Source organism: Lutra lutra, chromosome 2, assembly GCF_902655055.1.
Source record: "Lutra lutra chromosome 2, mLutLut1.2, whole genome shotgun sequence".
NCBI lineage: Eukaryota > Metazoa > Chordata > Mammalia > Carnivora > Mustelidae > Lutra > Lutra lutra.
Genome location: NC_062279.1, coordinates 120645301 through 120667820, shown reverse-complemented (window position 1 = coordinate 120667820; position 22520 = coordinate 120645301). Strand labels below are relative to the sequence as shown.

The following is a 22520-nucleotide window of genomic DNA, read 5'->3' as shown; positions in this document are numbered from 1 at the left end:
AGTATCATCCCAGGAACTGTGCTATTTGCTGGAAATTCAGAGAGGAGATATTTCTTAGTCCTCTATAAGTATTTGTTAAAGTCAAAGACAGCACGAAACACTGATGTTTTTGTCTTTTGATATAAACATTAGAAGTGTGTGCTGTCAGTTAAATTTTTAGGACAATTAATATTTAAATGTTATTGTAGAAGATCAGGATGGAAAGAGCATGAGCTTTAGAGTCTTTTTTTTTTTGTTTGTTTATTTATTTGACAGACAGATCACAAGCAGGCAGAGAGGCAAACAGAGAGAGTGGGGGGGAAGCAGGCCCCCCTCCGAGCAGAGAGCCCGATGCGGGGCTCAATCCCAGGACCCTGGGATCACGACCTGAGCCAAAGGCAGAGGCCCCAACCCACTGAGCCACCCAGGCGCCCCGAGCTTTAGAGTCTTAAAAGATATGAATTTGTATTCTAATTTCATTACTTACTAGCTTTTGGGAAATTTTATTAACCTGCAATGCTGCAGTTTCTGTGTCTGTTAAAACTTACTTAGTAAAACTTCACATAGGGTTGTTTGCAAGAATAAACATAGCACTTATCTCAGTGTCACCCAAAGGATATTGTGCTTAGTAAATGGTAATCATTATTATTATTGATGTTTTTATTATTAAAAACGTGAATTCATCCTTCTTCCTCAACTTTGAATTCTTCCCAGTCAAATGACAACTTTCTTCTCGCTACTTATCGGTGCCAGGCAAATACCACAAGGCTGGAACTCAAGGTAAAAACGTTTGAAATTACCTTTAATTGAAAGCTTGAACTTTTCTTCCCTTTGCTATACCTTACTATGATATCGTTTCTTTGTATCATTTTCTCCCTGAAATGAGTCATTTTGGAGTAATGACTTTTGGATGACCATTTAGGTTTTAACTCAGCTCCAACCATTATATCTGCTGTTGGCTTCTCTAAAATTACCCATCCTGAATTTCCTCTGAGTGGAATTTTTTTTTTCTAATTCTCTATTATGGAAAAGTTTCAAACATATATAAAGGTAATAACTTAAGCCTCAACAGTCATCAACTCATGGCATTCTTGTTTATACTGTCACGGTCCATTCTAAATTATTTTGAAGCAAATACAAGATATTTCATAATCTCATTTGTAAATATTTCAGTACATATGTCCAAAAGATGAGAACTATTTGTTAAAATATAACCACAGGGGCGCCTGGGTGGCTCAGTGGGTTAAGCCACTGCCTTCGGCTTAGGTCGTGATCTCAAGGTCCTGGGATCAAGCCCCGCATCGGGCTCTCTGCTCAGCGGGGAGCCTGCTTCTCCCTCTCTCTCTGCCTGCCTCTCTGCCTACTTGTGATCTCTGTCTGTCAAATGAATAAATAAAATCTTAAAAAAAAAAAAAATTAAAAAAAACCCACAATACTGTTATCACACCTAATGAAAATAAATTATTGTTGATTAACAATAATTGAAAATAATTGAAAATTATTGTTAATTAACAATTATTAAAAATTAATAATTCCTTAGTATCATCAAATATTCAGTATTTAGATTTCACTGATTCTTGTTTCTACAGTTTGTTTGATTCAGTCATGGTCCATAATTTGGTTATTGAAGTATCTGAGCATTTGACCTATATTTGCCTACCACCCAGATTTCCAATGTCATTTATTACCATCTATTCTAGAGAAACTCTTTTAATGTTTTCTTTAGGAATTTAGTAACATGATCTCTTTTATAATTAAAAGAGATTTTAATTTAATTTTGTAATTTATAGTTTTATAATTTAATTATAATTATAATTAAAAATTATAGCATACAAATGTATTTTAGTTATTTGGTTTGTGTAAGGTTTTTAAAAAATTATTTTTGATTTATTTATGATTAAATATTAAGGACTACAACTTTTATCATAGTGTTGATGATGTTCAGACTCAAAGCCCGTTTTTTTTTTTCAAGAGAGATGCTGTTACATAATAACTTTTTCACATCTAGTGAAGGAAATTCCAGTGAAATGTAGGGTTTTTTTCTAAACAATTTTAGTCTGCATAAGTTCTCTTTTGTGTATTTTGAAAGAAAAATTAAAAACTGGAATAAATTTTTTATGTAACTTAATAAGCATTTTAAATTACATTTCCACTGAACAAGACTGTGCCATTAAATTGGGAAGTAGGCCTAAAAATATTAAAAAGCTGTGTTCTTTTTTTAAAATTGGATGCAATAATAGATGTGAGAAAAAGAAGAAAAAGGTGGAACTTAACTTGCCATATGGTAAAATGTACCAAAAAACTCTATAATAAAAATAATGTAGGGTATTTACAAGGCCTAATTAAATAGGGAGTACAACAGAATAGTCTAGAAAGAGCCCACTACACATTTATGGAAATTTAATGCATGACTTTTTTTTTTAAAGATTTTATTTATTTATTTGACAGAAAGAAACAGCCAGAGAGGGAACACAAGCAGGGGGAGTGGAAGAGGGAGAAGCAGGCCCCCTGCTGAGCAGGGAGCCCAATGCAGGACTCAATCCCAGGACCTCAGGACCATAACCTGAGCCGAAGGCAGACACTCAACCAGCCTAGGTGCCCTGCATGACATTTTTATGTAGGGAAAAATTCTATTAAATTACTTTTTCTATTTAAAAATTGGTGTTGACACAATTGGCATCTATCTGAAAGAAAATTAAGTAGATTCTTAACTTAATACCATTTATAAAAAATAAATTCAGATGAGTTAAGTGCCTAATTATTTTTAAAAATGAAATTTAGTTGTCTTCTAGGTAATGGGTAAATATCAAAAAAAATACAAAGATTGCCTATAACTTTATTAATCAACAAAAAAGACTACCCAGTAAGGAAAGTAGGCAAAGAAGATGGATAGACAGTTCATACAAGGAGTCAAAATAGCTAAGAAATATTAAAAGAAAATGTTCTACCTTATTGTTAGGGAAATTCAAATGAAAATAAACAAAAACCATTTTCTGGATCTAGCAGATTGGCAAAAAACTTTAAAAAGCAACATCACCAGATGGCAGGGTTGAGAAAAAGGACACTCTCAATCATAGCTGAAGAAAATAAAAATTGTTATAGCCATTCTGGAAAAATAGGCAATAGTCCCATTTGGAGGAACCTATTTTATAGCAATAAAATTACAGTATTATACACACAGATATGTACTTAATTAACTGCGGCATTGTTTGTAGAAGCAGAAAAGTGGAACCAGAGTGAATATTTAATAATTGAATGGTTGAATAAATAGTTGTTTATATTTTCCATGGAATATAGCACAGCTGCAATAAAAAATTCACTGATCTATTCCTGTTAACATGGAGTGAATTCCATGAAAAACAAAATGTGGATAAAATCCTTATATATGTAAGAAAGGTATGAAAAGAAACACACCTGTCTGGTCTGATAGATTATGCAGTAGGGGGAGAGCATGGGTGGGATGTGATGAGATTAGGAAAAGCAAAGGGAAAAAAAGTGATTATTAGAAATAAAAACAAAGATGTCTATAATATAAATAGAATTTATTCATATGATATTATACTTTGGTTTTTTGTACATCTGCATAGAGGAATGTATGAAGGCATGACTACAAAATAGCAATAATGATCATCTCTGGGTGGCAGGATTTTGGGTGACTTATATGTTCATCCTAATTTTTCTTTATTTATATTTTTAATAATGATTATGAATTGTTATATTCAAAGAAAGCAATATGTTTTTTTATAGTGGAAAAAATTACGTGTCAGTGTAGACTTACCTTTTAAAAAGAAACCCTGAAATATAGCTGTATCAGATGTATTTTTTATTTCTTGTCTGTATTTTCATTTTTTATCTTTTTATCTTTCCTCTTTTCATTTAGAGCAATATTTGCAGTGTAACATTTGCAAAAAACCTTGCTTTAAACTTTTATTTATGTTCCCCATTGAGGTAAAACATTGATTCGCTGCCATGCCACCACCCCACCCCCCCGCAAACTGCAACATGCTAAGAAAACTATGAATTAAAATATCAGCTAGGTTAGAGAAGTTACTGTTGTAATACAAGTACTACAGTCTATCTCATGAATGTGAATTGAGAGGAGCGGAAAGTAGGCCAGGAGGGAGAAGCTGGACAGCTTTCCAACTCCTTTAAGATTAGCTCTTCACAGTTTAATGAATTATTATTTTCTGGTAAGTGTTTTGAATTCTCAGGATATCCAACCAGGTATAGTTAAAATAGCTCAAAAGAATTTCCTAATCCAAATACGTAATAATTAGATGGTATATACTTCTCTATTTTCATAGAAAATTAAGAATTAAGTTCTTGGTAACATTTTTTCTGTCAATAGATTTTTTTTTCTTAAACATTTTGAGAGAAAGAGAGAGAGCAGAGCGATGGGAGGGACAGAGGAAGAAGCAGACTCCCCATGAAGCAGGAAGCCCAACAGGGGGCTCAATCACAGGACCTTGAGATCCTGACCTGAGCTGAAGCAGACACTTAACCAACTGAGCCACCAGGCGCCCCTCTGTCAATAGATTTTTATAACAATAAGTATGCTGTAATACCCTCATTTGAAATGAAGTATTCCATTTAAGTTTTAGTTATTTGAAAAACTCACTTATCCCCTCAACAAAAATGTAAATTTTAACCATTTTTTATGTGAATCTTATGAAATATATTATATACCTTTGTTTTTAGATGTGGTGGGTAGTATGTGAGAATCTGTTTTTTGGAACGGCATAGCACTGCTAAGTGTTTACAAATCACCTAAATGTATGTGGTGGGGATAACTTTTATAAAGTTTGCTTTTGACAGCCAAAATCTTTTAAATTTTTCCTTTACTCTAGGTAAAAAGTAGTAGTTTAATAGAATGTCATTATTTACTTCAGAATATTACAGAGGATATTAAGGTCTAATTACTTGATTACTTATGTTGAGCATTTTTAAGATAACATTTAAGTTATGCTGCTAGATTATTTTTATTTTCTTTGCTCTTTTGTGTTAAATCAGATTCGTTCAATTGAAGGCCAGTATGGCACACTTCAAGCGTACGTGACTCCAAGGATTCAACCTAAAACCTGTCAGGTCCGCCAGTACCTTATCAAACCCCTTTCACTTCATCAAAGAACTCACTTTATTGATCATGACAGGTAGGACAAAGGAGGAAGGAATTTATTTTTTAGGATATTCTGTAAAGCAAATAAATTTCCTTCTGATTTTTACAGTATAAATTCCAGTAGCTGTTTATACATTTTAAAAATTAAATATTTAAACAGTATGGATTCATATTTTTTAATATAAGATTGGTCTTCTTTTAAAGGTTGGTTTGAGTTGAACTTTGCTATTTTTCTCAGATATTACCATTCTGCTATCAGTAGAGTAATAGCTCTCTCCCCCAAACACCTATGATGAATAAATATGATTTAGAATTTGAGTTGCTCTGTGAATGGGATCTTATAATATTAGCCTCAAACATTATATTTGCTTTCTATTTCACCTCAGGGATTATTGGTAAAGCAGTTGGTTGTGATAGTCTCTTATTTCTGACTGCTTTTTCAATTTAAGCATCCTCCTGTTCGTAGTTTTTCATTTTCTTTCCTAAAGATGAGAGGGCATGGGCTTAAATGAAAAAGAGAAAGAAATAACCATTACTAAATACTTTTCTCTCAGCTGTACATTGTGCTAGGTGCATAGGCAATATCATTTAAGTTTGACAGTAAGCAAGACAGGTAGTAATGTCTCCAATTTACAGATGAGAAATGGAGTCTTGGAAAAGTTACTTGCTGACAGGAAACAGTTATTATGATTAGAGGCCAAACTCCATATTTTTTTCTATTGCAGTTTGTAATTTTAAAGATATGTAATTTAAATAAGATATAAGGGAAAAATATTCCTAAGGAAGATTTTTGGAAAACATTAAATAGATGCTCTTTGCAGTATCTTCCTGTTTTAAAGTCTAAATTGTTGTTAGTGAAGGTAGCATGCATGGTGTGCTGGAAAGAACAGCAAACTAGGAATAAAGAGACTAAGATTATAATCTTTTATTTTATCTAATGTTCCTCTTTGGCATTGGGAATAGCATTTAATCTCTTTGGGTTATAGTTTACTTATCTGCAAATGAAAGTGCTGGTCTGGCTGATACCACAAGCCCCTTCTAGTTCTTAGATTCCTTAATCCTGTATCCTCTTAAAATTCCTGAATCTTTAATCCCTTAAACTTTGCATTTTCTTAACTGTTTACAATTATCCAATTGATTTATTTTAAATTTATTTTACAGCCTTTTGTGTATATGTGCATATGTCTGTCTGTGTGTGAATTTGCAAAACAAAGTATTATTCCATATCCCTGCAAGTTGCAGGTATTTTTCTCTAACTTGTCCAATGGCTCAGAGCTAGTAAACAGCTACTAAATAATGGAGCAAGGTTTCAAATCCATGCCTATTTTACTTGAAAGCCCAATTCCTTGCCTTCACATTATGCTGATTCTTTCCTTCAGGAAATTGTATAAGTGTGTTTTGTAGTTTATATAGATGAACTTTTAAATAATGAAGTCTACCTGAATAAACTGAATTTTATTTGTAAAGCTATTATGTTAATTGAATATTAAAAGCACAGATGTGAGCATTCCTTTTTCCATGAAATTTTCCATGAAATTCTTTGTGGATACTTTTATATTTGTTTAACCACTATTGCAGAATTCTGTTTGTTCATGTGTTGTGTACATAAATTACATCCGTTTAGTCCCACACACACAAATGTGTACCTCCACTATTAAATTACAGACCCATGAATACACTGACTTTAACGGGCCTCTTCAGTTTTGCTGAAGTTCACTCCTGGGTGGTGTTTTGCCTGCCTGAAGTTCCTGAAAAACCTCCAGCAGAAGAATGTGTGACATTTTACTTTCAGAACACCTTCCTGGATACACAACTTGAAAGTACCTACAGGTAAATAAAACTTATTATTGGTTCACAAATGTTTTTATATAAATGGAGCTTCTAATTTTTCATTTAAGGCAGAAATAACTTCAGAATAATGTGATTGAAAACCTATACTGCCCAAGAGAATCTTAGAAAAACAAATTGAATTAATGAGCTTAAAAAATGATTGAATAAAGATGAGTATGAAAGATCAGTCTTTCCTATTCCCCACAATAACCAGTTAGAAAATAAATTTGAAAAGACCCTTTCAGAGTAGCAATAATAACAAAATATCCATATAAAAATCTGTAGGAATATTCATTAGAAATATGCAGAACTTACTTACATGAAGAAAACTTTAAAATTTTATTGACAGGGCGCCTGGGTGGCTCAGTGGGTTAAGCCGCTGCCTTCAGCTCAGGTCATGATCTCAGGGTCCTGGGATCGAGTCCCGCATCGGGCTCTCTGCTCAGCAGGGAGCCTGCTTCCCTCTCTCTCTCTCTCTCTCTCTGCCTGCCTCTCTGTCTACTTGTGATCTCTCTCTGTCAAATAAATAAATAAAATCTTTAAAAAAAAAATTTTATTGACATAAAAGACTTAAGTGGAGTAATATATTCTATAGTCATCAATATGAAGACCATTGTAAACATGACATTCCTTCCCAAATTGTTTCAAACATTTATCCTAATTCCAATAAAATTTATTTCCAATAAAATTCCAGTTGAATTTCTTAATGCAAAAATAGGAAGTGGCTCAGAACTTGAGAGTTAAGAACATACAGGACTTTGAAGCTATCATGTTAAAAGGTGAAGGTCATATTTTTCTACACTCTTAAGCTCGTATTTGCAGTCCTGCCCCTTCACTGTCACTACTCACTCATCTCCCATAGGCTTCCATAATTTCTGTTTCTGAATAGAGTAGAGGCTAAATTTTCCTTCTCTTTGTTCCTTTCTCTGAATGTGAAATGACCTACTTCTTGGGTAAGGCTAATTTTTCTGTCTGCTCTTTGAACTTGTACCCTCATGTTTTCTTTTTTTTAAGATTTTGAGAGAGAGAGGGCCTGTGTGCAAGAGACCGTGGATGGGGAGAGTGGGAGGCAGACTCCCCACTGAGCAAGGAGCCCCATGTAGGGGTCGATCCCAGGACCCCGGGAACATGACCTGAGCCAAAGGCAGACACTTAACCAACTGAACCAGCTAGGTGCCCCATTTTTGTTTTTGTTTTTGTTTTTGTCTGGTGGTCAGCAAAGCTAAGTTTATTGAGCAATAGTACAAAGCTCCCAAAGAGGGAGGGGACCTAGAGGGTTACCCTCATACTTCTTTACCCATCATTCCCCCCTCTGAAGAGGTAACCCTAACTTATGTTAGGGGAAAAGGGCAATGACATCATAGCTACTTCCTGCTGGTTAGGGGCTGGTTGGAGAGTGGCAGTCAGGGTTCCTCTCATCCTGATCTATTGAGGGGTCCCCTATAGATACCGGTTCAACCTCCATGTAAGGCTCCCTGTAAAGCAGGTTAGGGCATTTAAAAGGCAAGGCTCAAAGCACAGTGCAAGACTGAGTGCAGCATGGTTTCTGTGAGACATAGAGAATATAGGAAGAGTAACATTTTCTGTGTCTTGTCGCTTCAAGACTAGTTTGAGGTCCTCTCTAGGTTCACAAGTGGATTGTTTAAGGCCAAGTTGGGGACCAGGGTTTGACTCTGGAATGGTGAACTCAGGCTTCAAATTCAGGCACTGTGCTGTTGGCCTTCCCAGACAGACTCTAACAAGCACTTCGTAGCTTCGGGTATCAAGAGAGTGGGCAGCCACCACTGCCCCTAAGACATGCCAGGTAGCCGCAAGCGATCAGATTCAACTCTTTGCTTAAATATCTCATTTGCTGTTGAGCTAGCTCCCTGGCACCCAAGGCCATTCCCTTTAAAGCTGGGGTACTGAGCAAGGCCTTCTTGAGATTTTTAAAAGTTTTTTCTAACTCTGGATCCCACATTAATAGATGTGTAACAGCCGTCTGGGTGTCCTTGGTCAACCGATAGACCAATAGAAGGATTTCCTATTTCTCCATATCCTGGTATCCACAAGCAACAGTGTCCTCTTATATCCAAAAAACCTTTCCGTCAAGGGAAAGTTGAGGGGGTCCTTAAGGTGTATGGGAATGGACACTGCTTTTAAGGCCTGACCCACTTCAGCCTGAGTTCCCCAAACCTGGCAATTAATATCAGGTTCTAATAAAGGGAAGCAATTGCTAGTTTGCCCAGGGGCTATCAATATGCGTTAAAATCTTTACCTGAGAGAAGTGTGGAACTCTCAGGCATTAAGAGTGAGAGAAAAGTACATCTCCCCAGATGTATCCCAGAAGGTGACAAAATTTGACTATGGGTTGCCCAGAGATATCCTTAATGACAACACAGTGGTTGGACAGTTGCAACGCCCAGGGCGGAGAGTAGAATAGAAAAGGTGCTCCAGCATCAAGAAGGAAATTGACTGGTTTTCCTTCTATTTCCAGAATACCTGAGGCTCTGGGTTCCCTATGCTGAACTGCTTCGGGGGAGCCACCATGTAGAGCCCTAGTCCCCATCATTCCCAATCAGAGGTGCTGGCCACCTGACCTCTTGCAGATTGAGGTCCCTAAGGGCATTCAGATTTCCAGTGTCCCCCTCCACAGGGGCCTTGGTTTTTGCCAAGAGGGGGTGGGGCGGCCACAGAGATCGCATTTGGTGCCAAAGCCTTGGGAGGCCAAGCTGGGAATGGCATGCAAGGCTGCAACCAAAGACTCAATACTTCCTCTTTAGCTTCTCTTCCTTACTCTCCCTATTGGGGACCAGGGTTTGACTCTGGAATGGTCCCAATTGTAAAAGTCCTGCTGATTAGAGCTCATTAGAGCTCTTCTAGTGTCCCCTTGGGACCAAGAGCCAACTTACACAGTTTTTTCTGAATATTTGGGGCCGATTGGGTCTTTAAGAATGGTCTCGGCCTCAGGAGAATGGGGGGAGATAGCTATCTACTTAATGAGAGCCTCAACCTTTCTAAGAAAGCTATTGATCTTTTATTCCTGAGTTTGGGTTGACAGCATCATGTTTACGAACAGATTCAAATAACCTTTACCAGAGATTTCGAAAGTTATCTTAACAATTACCCATGAAAACTTTTAAGATTAACTATTTTTTACCAGCAGACCCAAATATCCTTAAAAGCACAAACCTAACCAATGCTTTAGCAATTTATTCTTGGAAAAGATGTAGGTGTAACCCTATTTATCACCCAAGCAAAACTTTCTTAACAATAACCCATGAAAACTTTGCGATAGACAAGATTAACTGCCATTTTAACACAAGTTTATTTGACCCTCAACACATGTAGAAAGAATTGTTCTCAGCTCTAAACCTTGTCAGCTCAACAAAGGAGCAGATGCCATGTTTTTTCCACCAAAGTAGAAATATGCAGTCCATGACAGGCTGGAGAAGACAGGGAATTTCCCCAAAACAAACGGAGTTTCAGCAGCTTCTTGGGGATATTCCTCAAAGTCTCAGTCCTGAGGTAGACTAACCACAGTTAGCTCCAGTTATAGCCATTAACCCTGGGAAATGAATGAGGAAGAAGCCTCCATGGACTGCTCAATCCCTCTATAGTGTGGGCTTGGAAGTGATTGTGATACTAGTTTCCAAGGGGATTGTTAGGATCCTAACTGGGGTCTCGAGAGGATCCCAGTTGGGGTCTTAAGGAGTTATAGCCTGGGCTCCAGTTGGAAACTTAACCTGTCTTTGATACTGGTATCTTTCAGGAATGGCCAGAACCTGATGTTTTCCTGCTTTGGAGAGGGTCTGACTTAACAGAAGCATTACATCCAAGTCTGGAAAACTTTGAGGTCCCCCTGCTTTGTCTCAGGTCTTATAGTGGCACCTCCCCTGAGTCCCCCTTTTAAAGAGTACTACATCTTCTTTCAGAGTATAAAGCCCTCCACCTGCAGGGGTTCCAGGATAGGGTGGGACAGGTAAGGGGACCCAGTCTTACCTTAGGAAGGATGGAGCCAGGGGTGAGGATTGCCCTGTGGACTCCATTTGCCTGTCTGCTTTTGATGTGGGTGTGATGTTCTTTTGTTCCTTCCCAGGTGGTACAGTGTGGAAGAGAGAAAAGTAGGGAGGCTGGGAACAGTCCAACACTGCTAAGTTCAGAAGAAAAAGAGCCGCTTTCCCCACCCCTAACCCTATTCCTTTTAAAATCTGGAAGGCGTTGTCCCTCAGGTGGCCATGTCTCATTCTCCAACTTGTATCATGGCCATGCCCCGGAACAAAAGAAAATGAGTTGCCTTAGCTCAGTTACAACCAGGAAGGCATCCAAGTAAACGATATTGAACTATTTATGGGTCTGATATTCTTCCTATAGCCTGTAATGCCAGGAAGGGACTCCAAAGGAGTAAGGGTCTTGGTCAGGGAATTACACATCTACAAGAAGAGAGGAAAAGGCATCCCTTACCTCGGTTTCTTAGAGTTGATCAGGGAGACTTGGGAAGAGAGAAAAAGGCATCCCCCACCTTAGTTCCTCCTCATCTTTTCTTGATGTGTGGCTGTAGCTGCTCAGGCGACTGACAGCCAGAGTCACTGTCTTCTCTTCGAGGTACTGCCAGTGGTTGCACTTGGTCCTACCTCCAGAGAGTGACCCTGGTTTCCCAATGCTTAGGGGTCCCTTAAAAGTCAATGGATACACTAGATTTCTTTTAGTAGAGTTCTTCTGTCTGGCATAGCCACTTAATCATCTTTTAGTAGAATTGTTCTGGTGTCCGGAGAGGGGAAGTCCACCTGGGATAAGCCCCAGTGGAACTGTAAAGTTGGGAGATGTCTTAGATCTTAGTTCTTTGCCGTGCTTGGCCATCCTTCACATAGGTGGTATAGCCAGTCTGAGGGGTGTCCTAGTAATGCCAAGGATAGGAAGAGTCAGAAACAGGAGACTGTTTCTCACTGTAACAGGGAACAGAGTAAGATCCCTTGGAGGCCACCCAAACCACTCCAGGTGACCATCCTGAGCTTTTCCACTCGTTCTCCTAGGGGAGGAATCAGCTGACAAGTAGTAGAGGGGTTTCTCTCTGGATGCCTGGATGGGCAAGTAAGGAACCAGGTCCCTCTGAGAATCTTTGAGTATCCAAAGGTAGCCTTGGTCAGGCCCTTCAATTACTGCGAGGTTTTCCCTAGGTTCCTTACCTCTGGTGATCTGTCCCCAAATGAGTTCCGAGCCCTTACCAAACCAACATTCCCAGCTTCTGTTGGGGATCAGTTGGAAGAAAAGAGCCTAGAGAGCCTGTCTCCCAAGACTGAGAATGGCAGCTGCACTAATCGCTTTTAGATGGAACTGATTGGTGCCCATTGTTTCAACAAACAAAATGGGGGTTGGGGGGGAGAGAGAGACTTGCCACCCACTACTCATGGTTAGTTGTCCTTAGTGATGGTGGAGACCCTAGATGAGCTCCCATAAATGTTACAGGATTTTTTTCTCTGTTGGTGCCCGCAGTTCTTGGTCACGCTGCTTCAAAGAATGAAGAGGTAGACCAGACCAAGAGTGGTAGTAAACAAAGCAAAGTTTATTGAATGATAGCAAAGTGATAGTACAAAATTCCCCAAGGAGGGAGAGGACCCAAGAAGGTTACCACCAGATTTTCTGAGTCTAGGGGTATAAAAATCCCTTGGGCTTGTTGAGACAGGCTGTTTTAATCTGATTAACCATCCCTGTGCCTGTCATCCAATCAGGTTTTTGTCACCTATCAAATGGGAAAGGGTGGAGGGTTCCTTCCAGGGTGGTGCAAAATCTTTTTAAGGGTGGTTTCTCCTTGGGGGTGGGGAGCGGAGCTTGTCCCTGTCTGCCTGACTTCCAGCTATCCTTCATCAACAGTAAACCTCACACCTTAAACATAGCAGACAATTCAACATGCTCCTGGCATATTCTGTATTATTATAATAGCATACCTTTGCTCTTTCCCATTCTCTGTCTTTAAATATTCTTTCCTTAACAGTCAAAACTCTAGGGATGCCTGGGTGGCTCAGTCCATTAAGCGTCTGCCTTTGGCTCAGGTTATGACCTCAGGGTCTTAGGATTGAGTCCAGCATTGGGCTCCTTGCTCAGCAGAGAGCATTCTTCTCTCTGTCTGCTGATCCCCCTGCTTGTCCTCTCTCTTGTGCTCTCTCTCTCTCACACACACAAACAAATTTTAAAAACTCTTAAAAAAAAAAAGCTATATTTTCTTTTCTTTTCTTTTCTTTTTTTTCTTTCTGAACCTCGTTTTATCCCCTTTCTCCCCCCTCATGATTTGGGATCTCTTCTGATTTGGTTAAAGCATATTTTCCTGGGGTCTTTGCCACCCTTTTAGTATTTTACTTGCTCCTTCATATACTCTTATCTGGACAAAATGACAAGGCAGAAAAATTCACCACAAAAAAAAAAGAACAAGAGGCAATACCAAAGGCTAGGGACCTAATCCATACAGACACTGGTAAAATGTCAGATCTAGAGTTCAGAATGACGATTCTCAGGGTTCTAGCCAGGCTCGAAAAAGGCATGGAAGATATTAGAGAAACCCTCTTGGGAGATATAAAAGCCCTTTCTGTAGAAATAAAAGAACTAAAATCTAATCAAGTTGAAATAAAAAAAGCTATTAATGAGGTGCAATAAAAAATGGAGGCTCTCACTGCGAGGATAAATGAGGCAGAAGAAAGAATTAGCGATATAGAAGATCAAATGACAGAGAATAAAGAAGCTGAGCAAAAGAGGGACAAACAGCTACTGGACGACAAGGGCAGAATTCGAGAGATAAGTGACACCATAAGATGAAACAACATTAGAATAATTGGGATTCCAGAAGAAGAAGAAAGAGAGAGGGGAGCAGAAGGTATATTGGAGAGAATTATTGGAGAGAATTTCCCCAGTATGGCAAAGGGAACAAGCATCAAAATCCAGGAGGTGCAGAGAACCCCCCTCAAAATCAATAAGAATAGGTCTACACCCCGTCACCTAATAGTAAAATTTACAAGTCTTAGTGACAAAGAGAAAATCCTGAAAGCAGCCCGGGAAAAGAAGTCTGTAACATACAATGGTAAAAATATTAGATTGGCAGCAGACTTATCCACAGAGACCTGGCAGGCCAGAAAGAGCTGGCATGATATATTCAGAGCACTAAACGAGAAAAACATGCAGCCAAGAATACTATATCCAGCTAGGCTATCATTGAAAATAGGAGGAGAGATTAAAAGCTTCCAGGACAAACAAAAACTGAAAGAATTTGCAAACACCAAACCAGCTCTACAGGAAATATTGAAAGGGGTCCTCTGAGCAAAGAGAGAGCCTAAAAGTAGTAGATCAGAAAGGAACAGAGACAATATACAGTAACAGTCACCTTACAGGCAATACAGTGGCACTAAATTCATATCTCTCAATACTTACCCTGAATGTTAATGGGCTAAATGCCCCAATCAAAAGACACAGGGCATCAGAATGGATAAAAAAACAAAACCCATCTATATGTTGCATACAAGAAACTCATTTTAAACCTGAAGACACCTCCAGATTTAAAGTGAGGGGGTGGAAAACAATTTACCATGCTAATGGACATCAGAAGAAAGCAGGAGTGGCAATCCTTATATCAGATCAATTATATTTTAAGCCAAAGACTATAATAAGTATGATATAGTGAGGAAGGACACTATATTATACTCAAAGGATCTGTCCAACAAGAAGATCTAACAATTTTAAATATCTATGCCCCTAACGTGAGAGCAGCCAACTATATAAACCAATTAATAACAAAATCAAAGAAACACAACAATAATACAATAATAGTAGGGGACTTTAACACTCCCCTCACGGAAATGGACAGATCATCCAAGCAAAAGATCAACAAGGAAATAAAGGCCTTGAATGACACACTGGACCAGATGGACATCACAGATATATTCAGAACATTTCATCCCAAAGCAACAGAATACACATTCTTCTCTAGTGCACATGGAACATTCTCCAGAATAGATCACATCCTGGGTCCTAAATCAGGTCTCAATCGGTATCAAAAGATTGGAATCATTCCCTGCATATTTTCAGACCACAATGCTCTGAAGCTAGAACTCAATCACAAGAGGAAATTTGGAAAGAACCCAAATACATGGAGACTAAACAGCATCCTTCTAAAGAATGAATGGGTCAACCAGGAAATTAAAGAAGAATTGAAAAAATTCATGGAAACAAATGATAATGAAAACACAACGGTTTAAAATCTGTGGGACACAACAAAGGCAGTCCTGAAAGGAAAATATATAGTGGTACAAGCCTTTCTCAAGAAACAAGAAAGGTCTCAGGTACACAACCTAACCCTACACTTAAAGGAGCTGGAGAAAGAACAAGAAAGTAACCCCAAACCCAGCAGGAGAAGAGAAATCATAAAGATCAGAGCAGAAATCAATGAAATAGAAACAACAACAACAAAAAAACAATAGAACAAATCAACGAAACTAGGAGCTGGTTCTTTGAAAGAATTAATAAGATTGATAAACCCCTGGCCAGACTTATCGAAAAGAAAAGAGAAAGGACCCAAATAAATAAAATCATGAATGAAAGAGGAGAGATCACAACTAACACCAAAGAAATACAATTATAAGAACATACTATGAGCAACTCTATGCCAACAAATTTGACAATCGAAGAAATGGATGCATTCCTAGAGACATATAAACTACCACAACTGAACCAGGAAGAAATAGAAAGCCTGAACAGACTCATAACCAGTAAGGAGATTGAAACAGTCATCAGAAATCTCCAAACAAACAAAAGCCCAAGGCCAGACGGCTTCCCGGGGGAATTCTACCAAACATTTAAGGAAGAACTAATTCCTATCCTCCTGAAACTGTTCCAAAAAATAGAAATGGAAGGAAAACTTCCAAACTCATTTTATGAGGCCAGCATCACCTTGATCCCAAAACCAGACAAGGATCCCATCAAAAAAGAGAACTACAGACCAATATCCTTGATGAACACAGATGCGAAAGTTCTCACCAAAATACTAGCAGTAGGATTCAACAGTCCATTAAAAGGATTATTCACCACGACCAAGTGGGATTTATTCCAGGGCTGCAAGGTTGGTTCAACATCCGCAAATCAATCAATGTGATACAATACATTAATAAAAGACAGAACAAGAACCATATGATACTATCAATAGATGCTGAAAAAGTATTTGACAAAGTGCAGCATCCCTTCCTGATCAAAACTCTTCACAAACTGTAGGGATAGAGGGCACATACCTCAATATTATCAAAGCCATCTATGAAAAACCCACTGCAAATATCATTCTCAATGGAGAAAAACTGAGAGCTTTTCCGCTAAGGTCAGGAACACGGCAGGGATGTCCATTATCACCACTGCTATTCAACATAGTACTAGAAGTCCTAGCCTCAGCAATCAGACAACAAAAGGAAATTAAAGGCATCCAAATTGGCAAAGAGAAAGTCAAACTATCACTCTTCGCAGATGATATGATACTATATGTAGAAAACCCAAAAGATTCCACTCCAAAACTGCTAGAACTTGTACAGGAATTCAGTAAAGTGTCAGGATATAAAATCAAAATGCACAGAAATCAGTTGCATTTCTCTACACCAACAACAAGACAGAAGAAAGAGAAATTAAGGAGTCAATCCCATTTACAATTGCACCCAAAACTATGAGATATCTAGGAATAAACCTAACCAAAGAGGCTAAGAATCTATACTCAGAAAACCATAAAGTACTCATGAAAGAAATGGAGGAAGACACAAAGAAATGGGAAAATGTTCCATGCTCCTGGATTGGAAGAATAAATATTGTGAAAATGTCTATGCTACCTAAAGCAATCTACACATTTAATGCAATTCCTATCAAAGTACCATCCATTTTTTTCAAAGAAATGGAACAAATAATCCTAAAATTTATATGGAACCAGAAAAGACCTCAAATAGCCAAAGGAATATTGAAAAAGAAAGCCAAAGTTGGTGGCATCACAATTCCGGACTTCAAAGCTCTATTACAAAGCTGTCATCATCAAGACAGCATGGTACTGGCACAAAAACAGACACATAGATCAATGAAACAGAATAGAGAGCCCAGAATTAGACCCTCAACTCTATGGTCAACTAATCTTTGATAAAGCAGGAAAGAATGTCCAATGGAACAAAGACAGCCTCTTCAATAAATGGTGTTGGGAAAATTGGACAGCCACATGCAGAAAAATGAAATTGGACCTTTTCCTTATACCACACATGACAATAGACTCAAAATGGATAAAGGACTTCAATGTGAGAAAGGAATCCATCAAATCCTTGAGGAGAACATAGGCAGCAACCTCTTCGACCTCAGCCACAGCAACATCTTCCTAGGAACATCGCCAAAGGCAAGGGAAGCAAGGGCAAAAATGAACTATTGGAATTTCTTCAAGATCAAAAGCTTTTGCACAGCAAAGGAAACAGTTAACAAAACCAAAAGACAACTGACAGAATGGGAGAAGATATTTGCAAATGACATATCAGATAAAGGGCTAGTGTCCAAAATCTATAAAGAACTTAGTAAACTCAACACCCAAAAAACAAATAATCCAATCAAGAAATGGGCAGAAGACATGAACAGACATTTCTGCAAAGAAGACATCCAGATGGCCAACAGACACATGGAAAAGTGCTCCACATCACTCAGCATCAGGGAAATACAAATCAAAACCACAATGAGATACCACCTCACACCAGTCAGAATGGCTAAAATTAACAAGTCAGGAAATGACAGATGCTGGCGAGGATCCAGAGAAAGGGGAACCCTCCTACACTGTTGGTGGGAATGCAAACTGGTGCAACCATTCTGGAAAACAGCATGGAGGTTCCTCAAAATGTTGAAAATAGAACTACCCTATGACCCAGCAATTGCACTACTGGGTATTTACCCTAAAGATACAGACGTAGTGATCCGAAGGGGCACGTGCACCCGAATGTTTGTAGCAGCAATGTCTACAATAGCCAAACTATGGAAAGAACCTAGATGTCCATCAACAGATGAATGGATAAAGAAGAGGTGGTATATATACACAATGGAATACTATGCAGCCATCAAAAGAAATCTTGCCATTTGCGACGACGTGGATGGAACTAGAGGGTATCATGCTTAGCGAAATAAGTCTATCAGAGAAAGACAACGATCATATTATCTCCCTGATATGACGAAGTGGAGATGCAACATGGGGGGTTAAGGGGGTAGGAGAAGAACAAATGAAACAAGATGGGATTGGGGGGGAGACAAACCATACGTGACTTTTAATCTCACAAAACAAACTGAGGGTTGCTGGGGGGAGGGGTGTTGGGAGAAGGGGGGTTCGGTTATGGACATTGGGGAGCGTTTGTGCTATGGGGTGTGCTGTGAAGCGTGTAAACCAGGTGATTCACAGACCTGTACCCCTGTGGATAAAAATATATGTTTATAAAAAATAAATAAATAAATTTAAAAAAATAAATAAAAAATAACGCTATAAAAAATGCCTTAAAAAATCAAAACTCTGCTTATCCTCCCAGGCTCAACTCAATACCTACATTTTGAAGGCTTCCTTGATTCTCTTTTCTCTTCCTACCTGTCTTGGGTTGTTTATTGTTATTTGAAGTACATAGAAATTTTTATGTAAGCTTGTCTCTTCAAATTAGACTTGAAGTTCCTCGTGGGCAGAGTCAATTTCTTAAGTATCTTTGTGTGTTTCCTCCAAGTACCTACTGCATGGCTTTGAAAATAGTGGTGCTTAATAAATATTTTTAGGGTCCCTGAATAAAATATATATATATGGAGAATATGTGCTTAGGACGCAGACATACTTAGGTTTGAATCATCGCTCTGTGACTTACCAGCTATTTACCTTCCTGGACTATTTAACTCTCTGAGCTTTAGTTTTCTTCTGAGGGATGGAAATATTAGCACTTCATTGAGTCGTGATGATTAAAAGAAGATAAACCATGTGACTTATTCCACAGTGCTAGGTACTATATGTTTAATATTAAATATCATCAGTTAAAATTAAGGACTAGTGAAAATATCACGATGAAAAACACAATTGGAATCAAAATAATATATATGATTCATCTTCCTAGAAAAAAAGAATTAGCATTTGTCTATAGCTAGTTAATATAAACTATTATTGCGTGTGAAAACCAAATAAAAAGATGGCATTTAATACATGAAAGATGGTATATTTATTAATTAGGAAACTATTGGTTATGATAACAAGGAACCAAATAGAAGCAGACCAACATACTGAAGAAAAGGAATTTATCAGCTCATATAATTTAAAGGTCCGGTAGTGAGGCATCTCGGTGGCTCGGTTGGTTAAGTGTCTGCCTTTGGCACAGGTCATGATCCCAGAGTCCAGGGTCCAGAGTCCTGGGATGGAGACCTGCGTCAGGCTCCCTGCTCTGTGAAGAGCATGCTTCTTCCTCTGCCTGCCATTCTGCCTACTTGTACACTCTCTCTATATCTCTGTTAAACAAAAAAACAAATAAACAAAATCTTTGAAAATAAAAGTCCAGTAGTAATCTGCTTCAAGCAAACAAAGACTATCCCTTTCCAAAATAAAACAAGACAAAATCAGAGAGGGAGACAAACCATAAGGAATAAACTGACGGTTGCTGGAGGAGAGTGGGGTGGGAGGAATGGGGTAATTCGGTGATGGACATTGGGGAGGGTATGTGTTGTAATGAGCACTGGGTATTAAGTAAGACTGATGAATCACAGACCTGTACCCCTGAATCAAATAATACATTATATGTTAATTAATTGAATTTAAATTAAAAAGAAGGTAAGACTGTCCCTTTCTATTGCTCAGTGCTATTCTTGTCCTTTTTTGGCTTTCCTATTAAGTACTATGGTGGCCACCAGCATTTCTCTCTAGTTTCCTATTTTTGCAGCTCTCATAGACCCTCTGTTTCCCACTGGTTCCAATAAAAGTCCCAGGACTGAGTTTCACTGTAGAGCTGTGAACCACTGTGGTCAGGAAGATGGAATATATACTGCTAAATGCTTCCTCTTACAGTCCCGCAAATGGGGTTGTGGCCAGTGCCAGTGAAACTACAGTTGACACTTAACACAGGTTTGAACTGCATGGGACCACTTATATGAGATTTTTAAAATAAATACAGTACTGTAAATTTATTTTCTCTTATGATTTTCTTAATAACATTTTCTTTTCTCTAACTTTATTATAAGAATATAGTAAATCATATATATATATACAAAATATGTGTTGATAGACTATATTATTGGTAAGACTTCTGGTCAATAGTAGGCTATTACTAGTTTGGGGGAAGTCAAAAGTGTTACATGTGGATTTTTGACTGCAGGGATTCAGCACTCCAACCCCCACATTGTTCAAGGGTCAACTGTATATGGATTGAGAAGAGTAAGAGGAAGACGTGGTTCTATAACGAAAATGACATGTCCTGTATCCATAAGAAGTGGTAATGGATGATGGGCATGGAAGAACAGAAGCTGTCATTCTTAGGCTTAATATAAACTTTCTTTTGAGAATGAAGAATGTAGTCATGTAATTTATGTGGTTACAACAAAGAAAAACATATGTAAATAAGCAATTCTAAATGCATTTTATATACATATGGAGTTAGCTGTTAGAAATTTTATTAGTGAAAGTGAAGGAAAAAAGATACTTTAATGAAGGATTTATATAAATTGTCATATGTTTAGGAGGCATGTTCTTCTGTTTACTTTCACAATTATCTTCAGAATTTGAATTTATATAATAGTAAAAGGTTATACATTTAAATATGTTTTATATTAATAAGGGAACATGTATATAAAGAGATCTAAAATCAAATGAATTCTAAACACCAGGTACTAGTCACAAAATATGTATTTACTGGACCTACTCACTGTATGTATTTTCTTCTAATGCTGTTCTTTTAAAAATACATTAATTTTATAGAAAAGGAGAAGGAGTTTTTAAATCTGACAACATTTCTACTATATCCATCCTAAAAGATGTGCTCTCTAAAGAAGCTACCAAAAGGAAAATTAACCTCAACATATCATACGGTAAAAAAAAAAAAAAAAAAAAAGAAAAAAAAAGTAGAAAAATAAATCATTCTTTCTAAGGTATTGTTTTTTGGTTGTTGTTACAATAAGATGTTTCTGATCAAAATGACTTAGCTAATGGTGCCTGACTCACCTCCTTCTAGAGATAAATGAAGTATCAGTCAAACATACTTTAAAGCTAATCCACCCAAAGTTGGAGTACCAGTTGCTTTTGGCTAAGAAAGTGCAATTAATTGATGCTTTAAAAGTAAGTATACATTTCTTGGACTCATGATCATTACTTTATTGTGATGGGATTTCTAAAATTGCAAAGACTTTAAAGTTAGACTAGATTGGATTTTAAATATTAAAGTCCTTCTGTTTTTAATTTTAAATAGGAATTGCAGGTTCATGAGGGAAATACAAACTTTCTGATACCAGAATATCGCTGTATTCTTGAAGAAGCAGATCACCTACAGGAAGAGTACAAAAAGCAACCCGCACATCTTGAAAGACTGTACGGTTAGTGGATTATTCTAGAAAACTTTGCCATATTTATTTTCTACTGGTTATTTATGAAGGATCCTGTGAGATGTGAGAGAAGCTAGGCAGAAAGATCAGCAAAGTTACAGCAATCATGTACCAGTGAAAACCAATTTATGCATCACCTATTTTGTCAAATTTGTTTTAATATTTAATATTTTTACTTGAAAAAATGAAAGGGACACCTGGGTGGCTCAGTCAGTTAAGTATCTGCCTTGGGATCAGGTCATGATCCCAGAGTTCTGGAATCAAGTTCCTGCATCAGGCTCCTTGCTCATCAGGCAGCCTGCTTCTCTCCTTGTCTGCCACGCCCCCTACTTGTGCTCTCTCTTTCTCTGACAAATAATTTTTTAAAAAATCTAGAAAAAATGAAAGGAAAAATTAAGTGACATAAGTATGGAGGGAGACAAACCATAAGTGACTCTTAATCTCACAAAACAAACTGAGGGTTGATGGGGGGAGGGGGTTGGGAGGGGGGGTGGGGTTATGGACATTGGGGAGGGTATGTGCTATGGTGAGTGCTGTGAAGTGTGTAAACCTGGCGATTCACAGACCTGTACCCCTGGGGATAAAAATATATGTTTATAAAAAATAAAATTTAAAAAAAAATCTCTATATATGAAGTCACCTAGTGTGAAATGAATATAACCTATGAAGCAATAAAATATAGGCCGTACTTCACACAGATAATTTTCAGGTTCTGTTGATATGAAATATCAAAAAGCAGCATTTAATATTTTCTAGGAAAAATATAATAAAGGATATATATGTGCTGTGAATTTACAGGAAAGCGTTTTGCTTTGGTGCTGACAAGTTGCGTGTTTCACAAATTATCTAAAAAACTTTGAAAGCAAGAGAGAAATATGCAGGAAGGGAGAGAAAGAGGAAGGATGGAACAGCGTAAGGAAAACATTTTTTTGTGATATTTATGTAAACTAAGCTTATTTATTTCCTATTTTTTACAACATCGTCATTAATCAAATACTTAATCCGTACAATAGCTCTGCAAGGTAGATGGTATTAT

At 37.7% G+C, this 22520-nt stretch overlaps 1 protein-coding gene across 1 annotated transcript in view; it reads left to right on the top strand.

Moving 5' to 3' along the window:
• BBS7 (Bardet-Biedl syndrome 7) overlaps window positions 1–22520 on the top strand; it is a 51078-nt gene that overhangs the window by 25585 nt on the left and 2973 nt on the right. The window contains exons 13-18 of the mRNA XM_047718347.1: window positions 694–759; window positions 4990–5129; window positions 6761–6925; window positions 20865–20974; window positions 21118–21221; window positions 21352–21475. Coding sequence (XP_047574303.1) covers window positions 694–759; window positions 4990–5129; window positions 6761–6925; window positions 20865–20974; window positions 21118–21221; window positions 21352–21475 — 709 coding nt within the window. The remainder of the gene's footprint in view (window positions 1–693; window positions 760–4989; window positions 5130–6760; window positions 6926–20864; window positions 20975–21117; window positions 21222–21351; window positions 21476–22520) is intronic.